The 17,436-nt window shown below is 52.8% G+C and overlaps 7 protein-coding genes across 7 annotated transcripts; 5 read left to right on the top strand and 2 right to left on the bottom strand.

Annotated features, from left to right (window-relative positions):
* Positions 1-95: 95 nt before the first annotated feature.
* On the top strand, positions 96-1,971 carry AYO20_11464 (hypothetical protein; the record flags this gene model as incomplete). The annotated part of the gene is made up of 3 exons (XM_022649712.1): positions 96-371; positions 422-1,841; positions 1,904-1,971. 3 exons carry the CDS (start codon positions 96-98, stop codon positions 1,969-1,971), a joined length of 1,764 nt encoding a protein of 587 aa, XP_022494301.1.
* Positions 1,972-2,738: 767 nt separating this feature from the next.
* AYO20_11465 (hypothetical protein) lies at positions 2,739-4,491 on the bottom strand (the record flags this gene model as incomplete). The annotated part of the gene is made up of 3 exons (XM_022649713.1): positions 2,739-3,908; positions 3,978-4,256; positions 4,321-4,491. The coding sequence occupies 3 exons, from the start codon at positions 4,489-4,491 to the stop codon at positions 2,739-2,741; spliced, it is 1,620 nt and encodes a 539-aa protein (XP_022494302.1).
* Positions 4,492-5,118: 627 nt separating this feature from the next.
* AYO20_11466 (hypothetical protein) lies at positions 5,119-8,220 on the top strand (the record flags this gene model as incomplete). The annotated part of the gene is made up of 1 exon (XM_022649714.1): positions 5,119-8,220. The coding sequence occupies one exon, from the start codon at positions 5,119-5,121 to the stop codon at positions 8,218-8,220; it is 3,102 nt and encodes a 1,033-aa protein (XP_022494303.1).
* A 416-nt stretch (positions 8,221-8,636) lies between these two features.
* On the top strand, positions 8,637-9,791 carry AYO20_11467 (hypothetical protein; the record flags this gene model as incomplete). The annotated part of the gene is made up of 2 exons (XM_022649715.1): positions 8,637-8,786; positions 9,126-9,791. 2 exons carry the CDS (start codon positions 8,637-8,639, stop codon positions 9,789-9,791), a joined length of 816 nt encoding a protein of 271 aa, XP_022494304.1.
* Positions 9,792-10,370: 579 nt separating this feature from the next.
* On the bottom strand, positions 10,371-11,660 carry AYO20_11468 (ferrochelatase; the record flags this gene model as incomplete). The annotated part of the gene is made up of 1 exon (XM_022649716.1): positions 10,371-11,660. One exon carries the CDS (start codon positions 11,658-11,660, stop codon positions 10,371-10,373), a length of 1,290 nt encoding a protein of 429 aa, XP_022494305.1.
* Positions 11,661-12,097: 437 nt separating this feature from the next.
* Positions 12,098-14,215, top strand: AYO20_11469 (hypothetical protein; the record flags this gene model as incomplete). The annotated part of the gene is made up of 2 exons (XM_022649717.1): positions 12,098-13,661; positions 13,725-14,215. The coding sequence occupies 2 exons, from the start codon at positions 12,098-12,100 to the stop codon at positions 14,213-14,215; spliced, it is 2,055 nt and encodes a 684-aa protein (XP_022494306.1).
* Positions 14,216-14,891: 676 nt separating this feature from the next.
* Positions 14,892-17,199, top strand: AYO20_11470 (hypothetical protein; the record flags this gene model as incomplete). The annotated part of the gene is made up of 2 exons (XM_022649718.1): positions 14,892-14,926; positions 14,991-17,199. 2 exons carry the CDS (start codon positions 14,892-14,894, stop codon positions 17,197-17,199), a joined length of 2,244 nt encoding a protein of 747 aa, XP_022494307.1.
* Between the last annotated feature and the right edge of the window lie 237 nt (positions 17,200-17,436).

The following is a 17,436-nucleotide window of genomic DNA, read 5'->3' on the forward strand; positions in this document are numbered from 1 at the left end:
CTCCTCCTCCTCTTCCTCCTCCTCCTCCTCCTCCTCCTCCTCCTACCGCGTGGGAACAACTCTCTGCGCACGAGTCTCCCCTTTCTCAAGTCACGATGCTGGACCCTGAAGATGCCTTCGCAGAGGAGGCGCAAGAGGAGGTTAGACTGGTCGAGGAAAGCCACAGCCATCCCACCACACATGCGAGGTTCCGTATCAGCGATGGCCAGGATGACGAGGATGACGAGATGAGCCCTTTGATGAGCCCAAACCAGCGTCGGAAGACGCCCGTCGCACATGAAAGAGCTCGCGCAAGTTTTGAGAGGGCCATCAATGAACCTTGGAATGGTGCTCATGGCTCCGGCGACCTCCCCTGGTACAAGACGCCATCAGTAAATCTTGACCTCTCCCTCTACGTTGGACTGTTGCTTACCTTGTCCAGATATTCTGGCTTCTTCCCGCCTTCTTCCCCTTCTGCATCGCCTTTGGCGGCATCATTGTTCCCAAAACATACCTCATTCTCGACCTAATCTGCAAGGACTATCTTTCGGAGCAAGCGTCCAAGAATCCAAACTTCAAGTTTCTCCCTGTGGTCCTCGGAGAAGAAAACCCCCAGTGCAGAGATCCCAATGTGCAATCCCGGGTGGCCAACTTCAATCTCTACATCAATCTGCTCAGCGGGATCTTTTCCGCCGTAATATCTCCCCATCTGGGGTCGCTGTCAGACCGAATCGGCCGAAAGAAGGTCATGGTCACTGCCTCCCTCGGCGCGCTCGCCGCCGAAATCATCACCATCATTGTCGGCCAGACCAACGGTCAGGTTTCGGTTTACTGGCTTCTTCTTGGAGGCTTGATCGACGGCCTGTGTGGTTCGTTCACCACGGCTCTGGCTTTGGCCTTTGCGTATGCGTCCGACTGCTCATCCCCCGAACGCCGAGCTGTCGCTTTTGGTTATTTCCACGGAACACTTTTCGCCGGGATTGCGTTGGGTCCCATCGTGTCGGGCTACTTGATCAAAGTGACGGGGACAGTCATGATTGCGTTCTACCTGGCCCTTGCGTGTAACGCTTTCTTCATTGTTTTCACCCTAATTGCGGTGCCCGAGTCGCTGTCCAAGGAGCGACAATTGCTAGCGAAGGAGAAAAGAGAGTTTGCTCGGGCTGAGCTACCCGACAAGAACTGGCTCACGGTCATCAAGAACTACAACCTCTTCGAACCACTCTGGGTTCTGCGTCCGAAAGGCGAAGGCTCCAGCTCGGCCCTGCGGAAAAACCTGTTCGTGCTCGCGGCGATCGATACAATGATGTTCGGCGTGGCAATGGGCACCGTGCAAATCATGATTATCTATGCGGAATACCGCTTCGGCTGGACAGCAGTCAACTCGAGCATGTATCTCTCGGCCGTTAACATCTGTCGCGTGGCCGGGTTGGTCCTCATTCTACCCTTACTCACCAGATGCTTCCGGGGACCTGCACAGATGCAATCCAAAGGGCACAAAGGTTCGGATATGCTCGATATCTGGATCATCCGAGGTGCCATCATCTTCGACCTTGTCGGGTATATTGGATATGCTTTCACTCCGTCTGGTGCGATCATGGTCCTTTCTGGCATGATTGCATCTCTCGGAGGGATCGGCTCGCCTACGCTCCAATCTTCTCTCACGAAACATATTCCGGCCGACCGAACGGGTCAAGTGCTGGGGGCATCGGGTCTTCTGCACGCTCTGGCACGCGTGGTGGCGCCGACAGTCTTTAATCTGATTTACAGTCAAACGGTAGGAATCTACGCCGGGATTGTCTTCATTTGCCTTGCCTCGATTTTTGTCGTGGTTTTTGTTCTCAGTTGGTTCTTGAGACCAAACGGTACGTCTCCTGACCCCCTTCCTTTGTCTTTTGAAAGGCGTTTGCTAATTCAATCCACACAGTCTATCTTGTGGAACCATCTGCCGTGCATCTTGACGAAACAGAAGGCGACGACGGCCATCTAGAATGAGCCATTTATGTGTATATTTACTTGTTTCTTGCCATATACTATACCAGGAAGGACCATAGATTTGTTTGGGTTTCCTGTCGGTCCACCATTTGCCTCATCCATGGCCATGGAGTTTGGGGCATATCTTCTTCGAGGCGTGCTTTTTTTTTTTGTTTTTTTTTTTTTTGGCATAGCATTGTATGTATGTGGTACATATCTAGTCAAGTATCTATCTGTCTATCTATCTGGGTATCTGGGTATCATACCTGAGCCATAACTCAGTGAGAATGATTCTTACACCCGTTTTGTACTTGCCTTGCTTCGACCTTGATCATGCTTCTGAAACCCTCTCGGAAGCCACTCACTCCGGTTTTGCTGGATTCATTCTCGCGGACTTGCTCGTAGTGTGGCATGCATACACTGTACAGACTGTACATGTACATTCAGATCGGGTCGAACCGGCCAAGTCCAAGTTCCCAAGTCTGAGTCTGGCATGGCAAGGCATGGCGTGGCATGATGATCAGATGTTTTTGTTGTATTGGGTATTTGTCCACGCTAGAAAGGCTTGTTTTTACTTATATCCGTAACTGAGTACATTATGTACATACACACCTAGGCAGCTAGGGTAGGTACACATAACTAGGAACCGTATGTAGGTATGGACAGGACATGCCTGCCTCAATGGAAAAGATAGACATGAAAACTAAAATCGTGAGGCTCATTCAATGTAGACTTGACACTGTGGTTTCCCACTCTGTTACCGGCCCTTTTGACCAGGCATGCAAATGCTAGGCGTTCAATTCCCGGCTCATCATGTGGCTGAGGCCCGGAGGCTCAATCAGCGCCCCTCCCCTGTCGAGCCCGACGTTCCACTCCCAGACAGTCACGCCGAGGAGCATACATGCGGCGATGCTGAGAAAGAGTCGCGGGTCCATATGCGAGGTGGCGGGCACGCACAGGATCACAATGATGTACACGATCCGCCCCGAAAGCCGCACGTATCGGTTGTTGACCTTGAGCGTGGCCGGTTCGTCCAGGGACTTGTCCAGCAGAGCCAAGATCGTCATGCTGAGCATGATGATCCCCAGCGAGACCGCACAGGTCCACACTGCGCGATTCAGGTAGCGCGGCAGGTCCTCTCGTGGTATCGGCTCCCCGGATGGACCGGCTAGTGAGTTGTATGGTGCATCGGGTTGGTGGCGGACGATGAACATGACGCCCGAGGCAAAGGTCAAGATCGAGGAGAAGAGTGGAATGTGCCAAAAGACCCACAACAAGCTCTTGCGTCCCTTGTGAGTGGCGCCCGGTATGAACGTCCTACTCCCGTCACGGTTGAAGTAAAGGAACGAGAACTCGGAGTAGATCAACAGCACCCAAATCATGACCCCTGTGCTCCTGTTGAGGCCGAGACCTAGTGGACCGTCCTTGACAAGTTGTAGCACGCCCTCGCCAAGAATGATGATGAAGAAGTTGGACATGCGCGATTGAAAGTGGTGTACGTCCAGAGCTTTCTTGACTTCGATTGGAAGGAGCTTTTCCGTCATTGGTGAATCTAAGATAAGGGGACAAAAGTACTCGCAGACGGTTGCACCAACGACAGGGCCGATAGCACGAGCACCAGGAATCTTGATGGCAGCGACCCAGAGCGCAATTGAAGGGAGTCGAAGGATGGTCTGGAAGAGGACTAGCTTCCGCAGCCACTTGATGAAGATCGAATACACCAGTTCAATGATTCCAAAGGCACCGAAAATAACGAGATATGTCGAGATGACCCATTGCTTGGTCTCGTCGATATCTTCAGTCAAATATGCCAGTTGATTGCCGTAAAAGACCGAAAGGAACAGAACCCATAGAGTAAAAGTGCGCTGTATCATGTCATCCATGTAGTAGTTGTTCAGAAACTCACGCATCGCGTCCCAGATCCGCCACGAAGGCATGAAGACCAAGATAAAGACGAGCTATGCATCTCAGAATCAGTCCATTGAATTGGGATCCTCCGGAGGCGCCACCAGGGTCGCGTGCCTTACCGATGCAATGCCTAGGTGTGGATCTTCGGGTCTGAAAGCTAATGATGAGAATACTTCGGAGAGATTGCTGATAATGCCAACCCAGATCAGATCGATGAAGAGATCGAGTCTTTCCCTCTCCTTGGCGATATCTTCGGGCAGATGGCTGGATATGCTCGACCGGGTTACCGACTCAGGAAGTCCGCGCTCGTCCCCGGCATGGACGACCTGGGATCGATACAAGAACTGAAGAGCCCGGGGTCGACGGAACGTATATCGATGTCTGGCACGGACCTCTGCCTGGGATCGGAAAGTCAGCATTTCTGGTGCGCATGCTCAGAGATGCGAAGGACACAATACTCACATGAGGACCCGCATGCTCATGGCTTGAATGGGATTTGACATGGACTGAAATAGCAGAGACATCCTGAAGTGCAATTTGGTCCTTGCTGTCGTTCTTCTGCTCGCTCCGAATTGGAGCTGGAGAGATGTGTTCGGACAGAATGATATTATCATCCGCTTTGAACAGGTTCATTGCCACATTCACGGCACTGGTGTACAGCGCCTGAGATCACACTGGCGAGATCGAGTCCCAGTGACCTGCAGTGGCGGCGTGCTCAGGGAGGCCCACGAAGGAAAGGGAGCGGAGTGCTCGGATGGTCGACATTGCAAGGACGATATATGTGCTGTGAGTACCGAGTACATTTAGTGGCTTTGAGATCGGTCGGTGTCATTGCACCAAACCCCCAGGGGGTGGCACGAGTAGGGCCAGCCGTACATATTCCGTATCTGGATGAGTGCATGGGAACGTGGGAGCATTGGTGGAGATAACAGCATTGGAGGTCTGGCTGGAGGATGGAGGCTGGACGCTGGACGCTGGACGGGGGACGCTGGAGGGCAACCAACTGCGACTTGGCAGATTCATTCACTCACCCTCACATTCCTTTCTCCGCAGGTGGAGACTTGGACCTCGAATCGCATGATACTTTGCACTCAAGCACACGCCAGCAACTTTGTCATTCAATGTTATTATGTTCCTAGCATACAACGGTTGAAGCTGCGAGTCCTCGATACCTGACCATGTGCCTCCATCAATGAACGGCTCAGTCTCGTTGCCACTGTCTAGGCTTCCCGCGCCCCAGCCCCGGAGTACAACCTCACGATGAATCCTCCAATACATCCAGCATCGCAATCAGCCATCGTTCCCTCCAAAAATGCTCTGCGAGCTCTGCGTCGACTGGCCCTATCGTCTCCCGTCCTTGTGGCCAGCACTCTGGGAGGTGTCTGCGGTATTGCGACCCTCAACTATGAAGTCAACCGGAGAGTCCGCCTGGCGGAACAGGCTCTCGAGTCCAAGAAAATCATACGGTCGTTGTCCCATGGAAGAGGCGCCAGCCAACTCAATGCTATGATTGGAGCTGCAGAAAGAGGTGAAGATTTTACATTGAGCACGAGAAGTACCAAGAGGAAGAAGAAGACTCCGACGAGGGATTTCTCCGCTGTAGCTCTCCAGGAACACTCGGAACACATCCACGACATAACATCAGAGAATCTTCCTCCCGAGGCCGAACTGCAATACCCACCTTTTATCCAATTCGTGCCTTCCTCCAAAGCAACAAGCCGACCATCCCAGACCGCACCGACAATTGGGACGGATCGAAGTGGTATGAACGGCGTGGCTGCGGAGAAGCATCTGAGGCTCAGCAAGGTGCCACATAGAACACCGAGTTATCAAACCAGTATGCCTCCAAAACATCAGCACAAGTTGGACGTGGACAGAGCTACAAATCTTCAGAATTGGCTTGGTCGTATCCCTGAGGGCTCTGCAGGAAAGGTTTCCGCTTACTCCCCGTCGAAGGAGTCTAACCATGATCGTACACCTCAGAAGGGTCAGAGAAGCACTTCGGACTTGCGCATCAGAAGAGTCGCAGTGGTGGATCCCATGCACGGGCAGGAAACGCCAATCGAGTTCCCAATCCCGCAGAATCCACTCCATACAGAGGATGGTAGTAGCCAGGGGCGGCCTCCTCGAGAAGAAAGTGACAGGAAAGGAGCCTCTCCATCCATGGATCCGCTTCTTGACCAGACGAAATCCATACCAGGATCGAACCACGAAGACCAGCAGGTCGAGGCCACAATACGTGGAGCGTTCCATGCTCGTGGGGATCGAGCAGTTTATTTGATTGCTTACCTCGATGACAAAGGTGTAGATCAGGCTCTGAGAGATTTGCTCAGCCAAGTCCCACAGCTGCCCTGGGATCCAGTTGCAGTCGAATGCTTGCTGCCTTCGGCACCGGAGGACTTTGTCAATCACGCCAAAGACATCCTGGATCCGAAAACTCTCTTCAGCCTGCATCAATTTATACAGCCCGAGAATAGGAAAATGAGGCGACACTATCAGTATCGGCGCTGGCTCGCTGTCATGAGACATTTTACCACCCGACCCAGTACTCTGAATTGGGCAATGGCGGAAGCTGTATTCTACGAGCATCGAAGCTTATTCAGGCTCAAAGATCTCAGTATTCAACCAGCGTTTGACCTTGTACAGTATCTCTTAGAGACAGATACCACTTCCAGCAGGGTTCAGAACATCCTTTTCCCCGACTCACTGCAACAGGACTCCGCGGATCCTGCTGAAGCCTTTCAGCTATCGATTAAATACCTGAACTATTTTTGCGAAGAGCAGCACACCATCTCAGAATGTCTTGAAGAGACCAAAAAGATGATCGATGTAGCCCGACGGCGTGGGCTCGTCCCTTCTCAGGATATCATTATGCCTGTTCTCAAAGCTCTCGTCCGTTCAAAAGACTCGGACAATGCGGACATTGTCCTCGATCAGCTTGGGCCAATGCTGGGGAATGTCGAGCATATTGACATTCTAAGCGAATACACGTTTTTGAACGCCTGCGAGGGCAACTGGGCGGTGGTCGAGTCTACGTTGGACAAGATTCACGGCGTCAACACCTCGAGATTTCGACCGGTGGAATTCGCCCGCCTGTTTCAGAGACTTCTATTGCAGCACACGGCGCAAAATCCGTCCGCCCAGTCCTTTGGCTTCACGGTCCATGCCATCAAGTACGCTGGGTTGATACCTACCGGTCTTATTTCCAGGACACTTATCTGCGCCTGCATCCGAGATCGCCGTTACGATCTGGTCGTCGAATGGGTGCGTTTGGTCAAGGAGGCCTTTCCAAGAGTGGGCCTTGGGTTTGATCTGCTCCAAGGGGGATGGATACTTGCGGATACCTTGATGGAGGTCGGCGCCAGCTGCGAGGAAGTTGCCAGAGCTTGTCTGACAATTGCTCATGGGTGTCGGAAAAATCCATTCAGTCCAAACTTTAGAGAATTTGCTATCGAACTCATCAAGACAGACTTGGCTCACAGGCTATGTACAGCCTCTGCTCAGATGTCGACCGGCAGTCTGTCAGGGGACGATATTCGCAAGATGAGTCTGGAGCAATTGCTCACTCTTGCCTTTGATCTTCGCAACCCGTCAACGAACCCGCAGCCGAACGAAATGCAGCACGAGGGGTTGAGGATTGATATTGCGACTCAAATGGCAGCAATAGTAGATCTGGTCAAGACGTTTCGAGGCGACACAAAGCTTTTGTTTCTGAGCAACAAGAGTCAGATGGATATCGTTTCCAAACGGCGCCGTGATGGTGATTCTGGCCAGAAATTGCGCGGTATGGGCGTTTTCAAGCGAACCTTCCCCGAACTGTTCGACCAAGAGGGGAACACCGGAGCCAGAACATTGACAGCCGCGCTGGTGGCATATTATGACGGGCGTGAGCAGAAAGGTCTACCAGTCGACCACGCCGTGTTGAGACACCTCATTACCAATATCGGTCCGCAACATCCAGCAGAAACGCTTGAACTTGTCGAGGCTATTTATGCAAGTGGGTACGTCCAAGGACATAATGGAACCCCCTTCGATGCAGACATATTCAAGAAATGGCTCTACCTGGTATCGACAAACGGATCCGTCGCGTCCGCTGCAACGGTGCTGAAGGCGGTGGTCTATTGCAGCAGTCAGTTGGAGTGGACTACGCATTTTCGTGTTTTGTGTGAGTTTGTGGCCCAGGTGGAGAGCTACCCTGATGGCAGTTTCTGGGACGAGAGACAATATCCCAAAAAACCCGAAGATGGCGAGTTGAGGCCGTTGTATGAGGAGATCAAGAGGATCTGGCTTCTTGCTGCAAAGCAAAGGAAGGAGGCATTCAAATTTCCCGAGTGGAAGGGTTGGGAGATGGAGCTCATGTAGTTGTTGCAAGAAAGAAAGAAGTATGTGAGCCATCTAGGAACACCGTGCGTGAAGTTGAGATTGAGATTGTAGTAGGACGTCGCTGTGGTGTAATTAACGTGACATGTATGGGCGTATTTGTATATCGCCTGCGTATTGCGGCATGTGCGGCCGCACGCAAGTGGCCCATTTATTTGACTTGGTCCACATACAAATAAATACATCGTCACACCTTCAACCAAGGCGTTCATATATATGCAGTTCCTCCAATTCTTCACCTGAAAGTCACTCTTTCACTGCTTTTTCCTTCATTTCTTGAATCGATCCTCTATTAACAATTACCCATAGCCCTTCCATCCACCCTACCCACCTACCTCGCTACCTACCTAATTCAACTCCCCCCCCCCCCCCCCCCCAGTAGGCCGCGAAACCAAACCATGGCGGACGTGACAAAAGACGAGGAGGCTTCATCCGGGCAGAAACCGCTTCCCGCGCAGACATTGCAGGGCAAAGTTGCGATTGTCACGGGCTCGAGCCGCGGACTCGGCGCCGACATGGTCCTGGATCTGGCGAGGAGAGGCGCAAAGGTCAGTAGTTTGTCGTTGTCATTTACGTTTTGAAATTCCTTGGATCGTTCTCGTCGGTGCGCGTGGAGAGGATGAGGACTGGCCAGACGGAGATGGCAAGGGATGTGGAAAATGAAGAAAGAAGGGGATTTACTCGTCGCCTCTGTGCCGCAGGTCCATGCTATCTAGCCATCCTTGTGGTGGTGGTGGTCCATCTTCCTCTCCCATCACGGCTGGTTCTCCCCTCCCCTGCCCCTTTATTCCCTCCTCTGCTTCTCCCCCCATTCAACACATGCATATTCCTCCTCGTCCATCTATCTCACACGACCAACCGTGTCTCCTTGTCCTGATTCTCTCCAGGTCGTCATCGTCTACACATCACCATCCTCCGCCACCCCCGCGGCCAAGCTGGTCGAGAAGATCGAGCACCTGCCCAACGCATCCTCTGCGATCTCGGTGCGCGCGGACCTCTCGCAGGTTTCGGCACCGGACGAGATCGTCGCGCAGACCCTCTCCGCGTTCGGATCCAACATCGACATCCTGGTCAACAATGCGGCGGTGCAGGTGGCGCGGCCGCTCGGCGACATCACCCGCGACGACTACGAGCGCGTCTACGACGTCAACGTGCGCGGCGTCATCCTGATGACGCAGGCCGTGCTGCCGCACATGCCGCCGCGGTCGCGCGTGGTCAACATCTCGAGCGTCGGGGCCCGCGCCGGCTTCGCCACCCTGTCGCTGTACACGTCGAGCAAGGCCGCGCTCGAGGGCCTCACGCGCTCCTGGGCCGCCGAGCTCGGCGCCCACGGCACCACCGTCAACTGTGTCGCCCCCGGCCCCGTCCAGAGCGAGATGCTCGACACCATCCCCCCAGCCATCGTCAAGATGCAGATGGACAACACCCCGCTAGAAAACCGTGTCGGCACTCCCCCCGAGGTGAGCAATGTCGTCGCCTGGCTCGCCGGCCCCGAGAGCGGCTGGGTCACGGGCCAGGTGCTCAACGTCAGTGGCGGATGGACCATGTATTGAGTCGATCCTGGTCGGGGACGGGGACTCCCTCCCTTCTTTTTTAATACCCCGTTGGGTTTTCCTTGGGGGTCATGCATGTATCGATAAACAATAGATTCACATCTTGTTTTCTAAAGGAAAAGGAAAGGAAATGGGGAGTCGCAATACAAGGGCAAGGACTGATGATAGGGATATATCACTGAACATGGACTGAGTACCTCGCGTGCGAGTACGGGGTTTGGGTATTGGGGGTGACATATTGGGCTCTCATCTCCACAAGAGAAGCTCCCAAAAGGATCAAAAATTTGGCATCTATTTCAGCAAAAGGGGACCTGGGGTGTTGGGTCTAGAACAGGGACTTAGATAGAAACCACGACAATAAGGGAAAAGAGAATCGAGAAGCCATAGGAAGCCCTAGCCACGATTATCGTGGCAAAGAGGGAGATGGAAAAAAAACACCATGTAATGAGACGAGATGTCTGTCTGTTCATTAATTTTTTCATTTTTTCTGGACTCTAATAGACTCACAGCCAGTACACTCAGTACTCGGTTATTTTTCTCCCCGCATGATACCATAATACCATAACAACCGGGCGGCATTTATCGTACAGTGGGCAAAATCCTCGCGTGTTGACCAGCAAAGAACTTTTTCTGCTCCAGACATCGCTCGCTCGTGCAGCCTTGACACCTCAGCCCCATCTGCCTGGAACAGCTCTCGCCACTCAACAAGTGTTTGTGCGCGATGTCGGCCAGGGCCTGGATGAAGACCGGGTTGCCGTTGAGGCTCTCTGCGCGCTTGACGCCCGGGTGGCCCTTGGCGTCCTCGTGCATGACTTCCTTGTCGATCTCGTACAGCGTTTCGATGTGGTCGCTCGTAAAGGCAATGGGCACCAGGACGATGTCTGTTTGGCCTCGCTTCATGTATTCCTTGACGGTGTCGCTTGTCTGGGCGCCCAACCAGGCCGAAGGCCCGACTTGGGACTGCCAGCAGAGCCTGTACGGGTGCGAGTGGCCGAGTCGGTTCATGACCGCGTGCACTGTTGCAGCAACCTCGGCCGGGTAGGGGTCGCCTCTGTTGACCACGCTCATGGGGAGGCTGTGGGCGGAAAACAATATCACCACGTCTTTCCGGCGTTCTTCGGGGTATTCGGCCAATTTGGCCTCGATGTTCTGCGCAAATGCCTCGACTAACCCTGGGTGCGTGGGCCAGCGGTCGATGACGCTCCATGTTATTGCACCTTCTGGATTAACCTCCCCCGTTGCTCGCTTGCCCTCAAGTCGGTTGCGCCATTTCCAAAGCTCGTTCAATGAGCTTCCCGTGGTGGAGCAGCTGTATTGAGGATACTGTGTGAATGCCACCGCTCGACCACCTTTTCCACCACCAAATCCATCATTCAAAAGTTGTTCATACATTTGCTCCGTCAAGGGGTTCGCATAGCGGAACGCCACGTATGGCTTATGTGGTGCTGTTTCTGGCGACAACTCGTCTAATATCTTACACATTTCGGCACATTGGTGCTCGGACCATTTTCTTATGGGTGAACCCCCGCCTATAGCTGCGTACTGTTGTTGGATCTTCGGGGTGCGCCGGCGAGAGATGAGAGGCCCAAGGTAGGGTTGTAAGGGGCCAAGGGGAATGAGGTCTCGGTCAGCGAAGAGACGAGAGAGGAAGTCGCCCACTTCGGAGGTGTGCGAAGGACCGCCCATGTTCATAAAGACCATTGCTGTTGGTCCTTTAGAACCGGTGGCATCCTGCGTCACAGGAGGGACGGCCGTTGCCATCGAGGCACTCGGGGGAATCGATAGGCCATTCTTGACAGGGGAGGTCGCTGTCGGGCGCTTCGTCGCCAGTCGGCGGGTGAGCTGGCCTGTAGTGGTACGTAACGACATTTTGCGTTCGGCGACGATGGACTGGTGGTTACCGAGCCATGAGAGGAGTCTGAAGGAGAATACTACTGCTGAGGAGCTGTTGGTGTAAATGGAGTAATAGTGTCAGTTGTAGGGAGCTGTCTCTTTGGAATCTAACCGATGAACTTTTTCGCCGCCGACAAGAACCACAGGTCTAGGAAGTTCGATGATGATGATGATGACAATGGACGAATCAAGTGGCCGCCAAATCGCCCGCCTCCATCTTCTCTCGGTGTCTCTCAGAGTCTCGACCGCAGCTGCGGAATTGCGCCCGTTCACGTGAAAACGCGTGGTTCAGCCTTGAGCGCGACCTTCTTGCTGCCTTGCCTTGCCGTGTTGCCGTGTTGGCATTACATCAAACTCCTCCTCCTCCACACGACACCTCCGCCTACGTCCTTCCCTGTCTTAATGAGCGCAGTATGGGTGACAATTTGGCATACCGACCAAAGGGTGATTCGGACGAGGCTGGTAGGAATGACGACCCCGATGAGGAGGAAGAGGAGGTGGATGAAACTGGCTACAAGACCGTCCGAGATGCGGTTCTGTTTGCCGTCGAGGTCAACAAGTCCATGCTCAAGGTGCCACAATCATCATCTGCCTCGAAACGTTCCGACAACTCTTCACCCCTGTTGGCCGCACTGAAATGTGCATACCATCTCATGCAGCAGCGAATCATCTCGACGCCCAAGGATCTCATGGGTATCTTGCTCTTTGGAACAGAAGCCTCCAAGTTCTACGACGAGGATGAAGATTCCAAGGGTGGTTGGTCTTTTCCTCACTGCTACCTTCTCACAGATCTAGATGTGCCCGAAGCAGACGATGTTAAGGCTCTCAAAGAGTTGGTCGAAGCCGAGTCTCCAGAGTCGGCCGATATCTTCAGGCCGGCAAAGGAGCCTGTCTCTATGCACAACGTTCTTTTCTGTGCCAACCAGATCTTTCAGCAGAAAGCTGCCAATTTCACCTCACGCCGGTTGTTTATCGTCACGGATAATGACGACCCTCATTCATCCAACAAGGAGTCTCGGTCTCAGGCCACCGTGAGAGCGAAAGATCTGTACGACTTGGGTGTGACAATTGAACTGTTCCCAATCTCCACCTCGGATCACACCTTTGATACGAAACTCTTCTGGGACGACATCGTTTACCGGTCGTCGCCTTCGGATCCTGATGCGATCGTCCACAACCCACCGTCCATTGTGGATGCAGATGGTTCGAAGTTGGTGAGCGGCGCTGGCGACGGCATCTCCTTGTTGCAGTCCTTGCTATCCACCATAGCCTCCAAAGTTGCACCGAAACGTGCACTGTTCTCTTCTGTCCCGCTTGAGTTGGCCCCAGACTTCAAGATATCTGTCAAGGGATATCTGCTCTACAAACATCAAAAGCCGGCTCGCAGTAGTTACATCTACCTTGGGTCCGAAAGACCCCAGATTGTCACTGGTTTCACAGAGCAAGTCGCAGACGCCGAGGAGGATCGCCGAGCAGTAGAAAAGGCCGAAATTCGCAAAGCGTACACCTTTGGAGGAGAGAAAATCACGTTTACTGACGAAGAAGTCAAGAAACTGCGCAACTTTGGGCCGCCTGTCATCCGCGTGATTGGATTCAAGCCAATGTCCAGGTTACCCATGTGGGCGAACATGAAAAATTCCACCTTCTTGTATCCATCAGAAGAGGATGTTGTGGGTAGCACACGTGTTTACAGCGCACTGCATCGCAAACTGGCCAAAGATCAACTGTTTGGTCTGACATGGTTCGTTCCGAGAAAGAATGCTGCTCCGGTGATGGCTGCTCTGGTTCCAACACTCAGTGCTGAAGGCAGCGACGAGAAGCCCAATGCTGCCGGTGTATCTGCCACTGGCGCACCCCAGGGCTTACATCTGATTCCTCTGCCGTTTGCGGACGATATCCGACAGAACCCGCCAAGTACTCATGAGACTCCTTTGCGTGCACCAGATGAGCTCGTTGACGCAATGAGGCCTATCGTCCGTGAGTGACATAATCCTTATGAGACGTAGATCACTTCTGCAACGATGCTAACCAAGTGATCAGAGCAGTTAAATCTTCCAAAGGGCATCTATGACCCTTCAAAGTATCCCAACCCTAGCCTACAATGGCATTATAGGATCCTCCAAGCGCTAGCTCTCGACGATGAGATCCCCGAAAAGCCCGAAGACAAGACGATACCGAAATTCCGGCAGATAGACAAACGTGTAGGAAGCGAGACCATAGAATGGGGCAAAATGTTGGAGAAGGCCTTCAAGCAGTATCTAGCGGAAAATCCAGACACGGTACCTACGGGATCCAAGAGAGGCACCGCGAATGGAGCAGCTGCTTCGTCAAGCGCAGCAAGCAAGAAAGTCAAGACAGAGGCGGGGAATTGCACGAACGAAGAGGAGATCCGGAAACTTTGGCAGAAAGGGCAACTGGCGAAACTGACAGTTGCAGAGCTGAAAGATTTTTGTGCAACGAAGAAGATTCCCACTGGTGGAAAGAAGGCTGATATCGTCGAGAGAATTGAGGAATGGCTGGAAAGCAAGTGATCGTCATACAGAAGGGCTGTTCAAGGTATTTGGTAGGGTGTGTTCGGCCCGGAAAAACGATGTGATGACCCCAATCCAAATGTATTGTAGCTGATATTGTGACATTATCAAAATGGATAAGACTTCGTGTGGTTAATGTGTGGTCAATCATTGCAGTCCCAATCACAACCTCAAAAGAGGGAGACTGGCACTGCACCCAAGATCGACTACAGTTGTATTGATCTCCATTCCAATAGACGATTTCCGTACATCATGGATCACCGCTTGGAAGTAGTAACCTCGTAGGAATGCTTTTTGAAGGAACGTTGATATTTTGCGTTGTTCATGAAGAAGAGAAAAGGAGAAGAAGAAGGCGAAACACGTTCGAAGCGATATTACAAGCAAAATTCTGTGCCAAGACCTATACCGGAAATGGTTAGACTAGAGGTCGATGTCTCGGTATAGTTGCCTGTAGCGGCGTCACTTGGGCCACTAGGGCGAATGCAGGAAATGACGTTGGGGATGCGAAACTGCGGTCATCCACCTCGACCGTCCGTTACCAACCCCAGCGCATGTGCTTCTGGTCCACTCCTTTGTCATTCCTTTCCGACGGCGGCAAACCCATTGAGTGAACCATTTGCCCATGGCGTCCGACGTTCTGCTACCTTTTGTATCTCTCTGATCTTCGGTGAGCGCAATGGCACGGGTACCATTCATTGGCCGGCTCTTTTGGTGTGTTTTCCTTCTCCTCTATCTCTTTGTCGAGTCTCCCCGTGACTAACGGCTGTTTGATCAGGAGGGAATACCTGGCCCTGTTCGGGTCCCTGATACTTGTGGCCCTCGAGGTACTCGTTCGCATCATCACACTGGGCCTGCCTCAACCCATCATTCGATTCTGCTACAACGCCTCCAAGAACGTATTCAACCGACTGTCGTCGCAAAAGTCCCGGCAAGCCCGGTCCCAACGAAAGCATACATACAGTTCGATCGCGACCTGCTCGGATTTCACCGAACTCTGCGCCTTCTTTGGATACTATGCCGAGGAACATGTTGTCCAGACCGGGGATGGATATTTGCTGGGGGTCCATAGACTTCCCTTTCGCAAAGGCGAGGAGCATAGCGGGATACAGGTCAATGCAGGGGCCGACTCGATCAGGAAACCCGTGGTATACCTTCACCATGGCCTCCTCATGAATAGTGAGGTTTGGGTTTGCCTCACCGAAGAGGAGCGATGTCTTCCATTCACGCTGGTGCAGCAAGGCTACGACGTCTGGCTGGGTAACAATCGAGGCAACAAATACAGCAAGAAATCCACGAAACACTCGCCTATATCCGCACGGTTTTGGAACTTCTCCATGGATGAATTTGCCTTTCACGATATCCCCAACACGATTGACTACATCCTCAACACGACTTCACAGCCCTCGCTCTCCTATATCGGTTTCAGTCAGGGTACCGCACAGGCGTTTGCTACACTATCCATCCATCCCCAATTGAACGAAAAGGTCAATCTTTTCATCGCCTTGGCACCGGCCATGTCTCCTGCTGGTCTCAGCAACGGTATCGTGGATGCACTGGTTAAGACCAACCCTCACCTGTTGTTCCTTGCGTTTGGCCGCAAGTCAATCCTGTCTTCCGCCACCATGTGGCAATCGATCCTCTACCCACCAATCTTCGTCCGCCTCATTGACATGTCTCTCTCCTTCCTCTTCGCTTGGTACGGCCGCAACATCAGCGTGCAGCAGAAACTCGCTGCATACCCTCACCTTTACAGTTTCACGAGCACAAAGTCCGTCGTGCATTGGTTCCAAATTATCCGTAACAAATCTTTCCAGATGTACGACGACGACAGCTCCAACAGGTTTAGCATTGGCGCCAGCAACCGATATTACAAAGTTGCCAAGTTCCCAACGAGAAACATCAAGACCCCCATTGTTCTCGTCTACGGGGGAAGTGACTCACTGGTCGATATCCGTGTCATGCTTAGGGAGCTCCCTCGTCACACCATTGCGACCGAGATTCCTCATTTCGAACACCTCGATTTCCTCTGGGCCCAGGAAGTGCATACACTGGTCTTCCCACATGTGCTAGAAGCGCTCAGTTACTACGCTCAAGACGGTACAACAAATGGCATCCCAAAAGCTCTGGCTCTTTCCATGAATGACACGGCACAGCTCCACCGCCGGCAGAACAGTAATAGCAGTGCCGTGAACTGGTCTGAAGATGACTCTGCTGGCGGATATTCAGACTTTGACGGCGCGATTGATTCACCTCGCACCCCGCGAGTAAAGAGTTATGCTCAGCAGCAGAGAGAGAGGCAGTATCTGCACTCATCGCCGGGCCAAAATCATTCGCCTTCTCATTCCCCTCTGCAATATCAATACCAATATGCCGCCCCTACTCCGAACAGACCCGTACCTGGAAGCTCGATGACGTGGATGGAAAGCTACTACAAATATCCCAAAAAGGAAACGCAGGGAATGACCGAAGGTACCGGGACGAGTAGTGGGCTTAGGAATCACACTGAAATGGACGCAAGTCCACAGCCGACACAGCAAGAGACTGAAAGTCAACAGAGGCAGCAAGAACAGCGACAAGTGTATGATCAGAGTCCCATGGGAACGCCACAACACGAACAGGATGACGCTTCCCCAGAGCCCGGCTTTGGACGAGCAGTGTTTTCGACTTCTCGGGCACTACCTCTTGACAGCGACTCGACCAGTCCTGTTTCCACAATCCGTAATCGGAACAGCGGGTTTACCGGCCGTCCTGCGACTCCGGGGCAACAAGGTCCTCTAAACGCCGACGAAGACAGCGCGCCAGGAAGCGCCAGCGCGGGTAGCAGCGGGAACGGACACCGGCAACGTTCGACCTCAGCCGCTGGAAGCGTTTCGAATACCAGCGGGCGCACGACGCCAGTAAGCAGAGGCACACCACCCAGTTTTACAGCAAAGGGAATTCGTGTAGGGAGTTCGAGGCCGAGCGTGGGTGCCGCCATGCCCTAATGTATGTTCCGAAGGGAAAGCGAGGGATGTGCAAAAGGCTGAGACCCAGGCGGATCTCTTGCCCAATGGGGAAACCTTATAGAAGACAAAGTCAAAGCCAAAGCCAACACAACACGCGCCAGCTAAAATATAATTATACTTTTCAGACAAAATGAACGTCACTCACTCACTCGTGTGTGGGTATCGCCGGGACGTTCCGGTAACATACTGTGAATCTGTAGATAGGTAATTTGTACA

Source organism: Fonsecaea nubica (genome assembly GCF_001646965.1).
Source record: "Fonsecaea nubica strain CBS 269.64 chromosome Unknown Scaff157, whole genome shotgun sequence".
NCBI lineage: Eukaryota > Fungi > Ascomycota > Eurotiomycetes > Chaetothyriales > Herpotrichiellaceae > Fonsecaea > Fonsecaea nubica.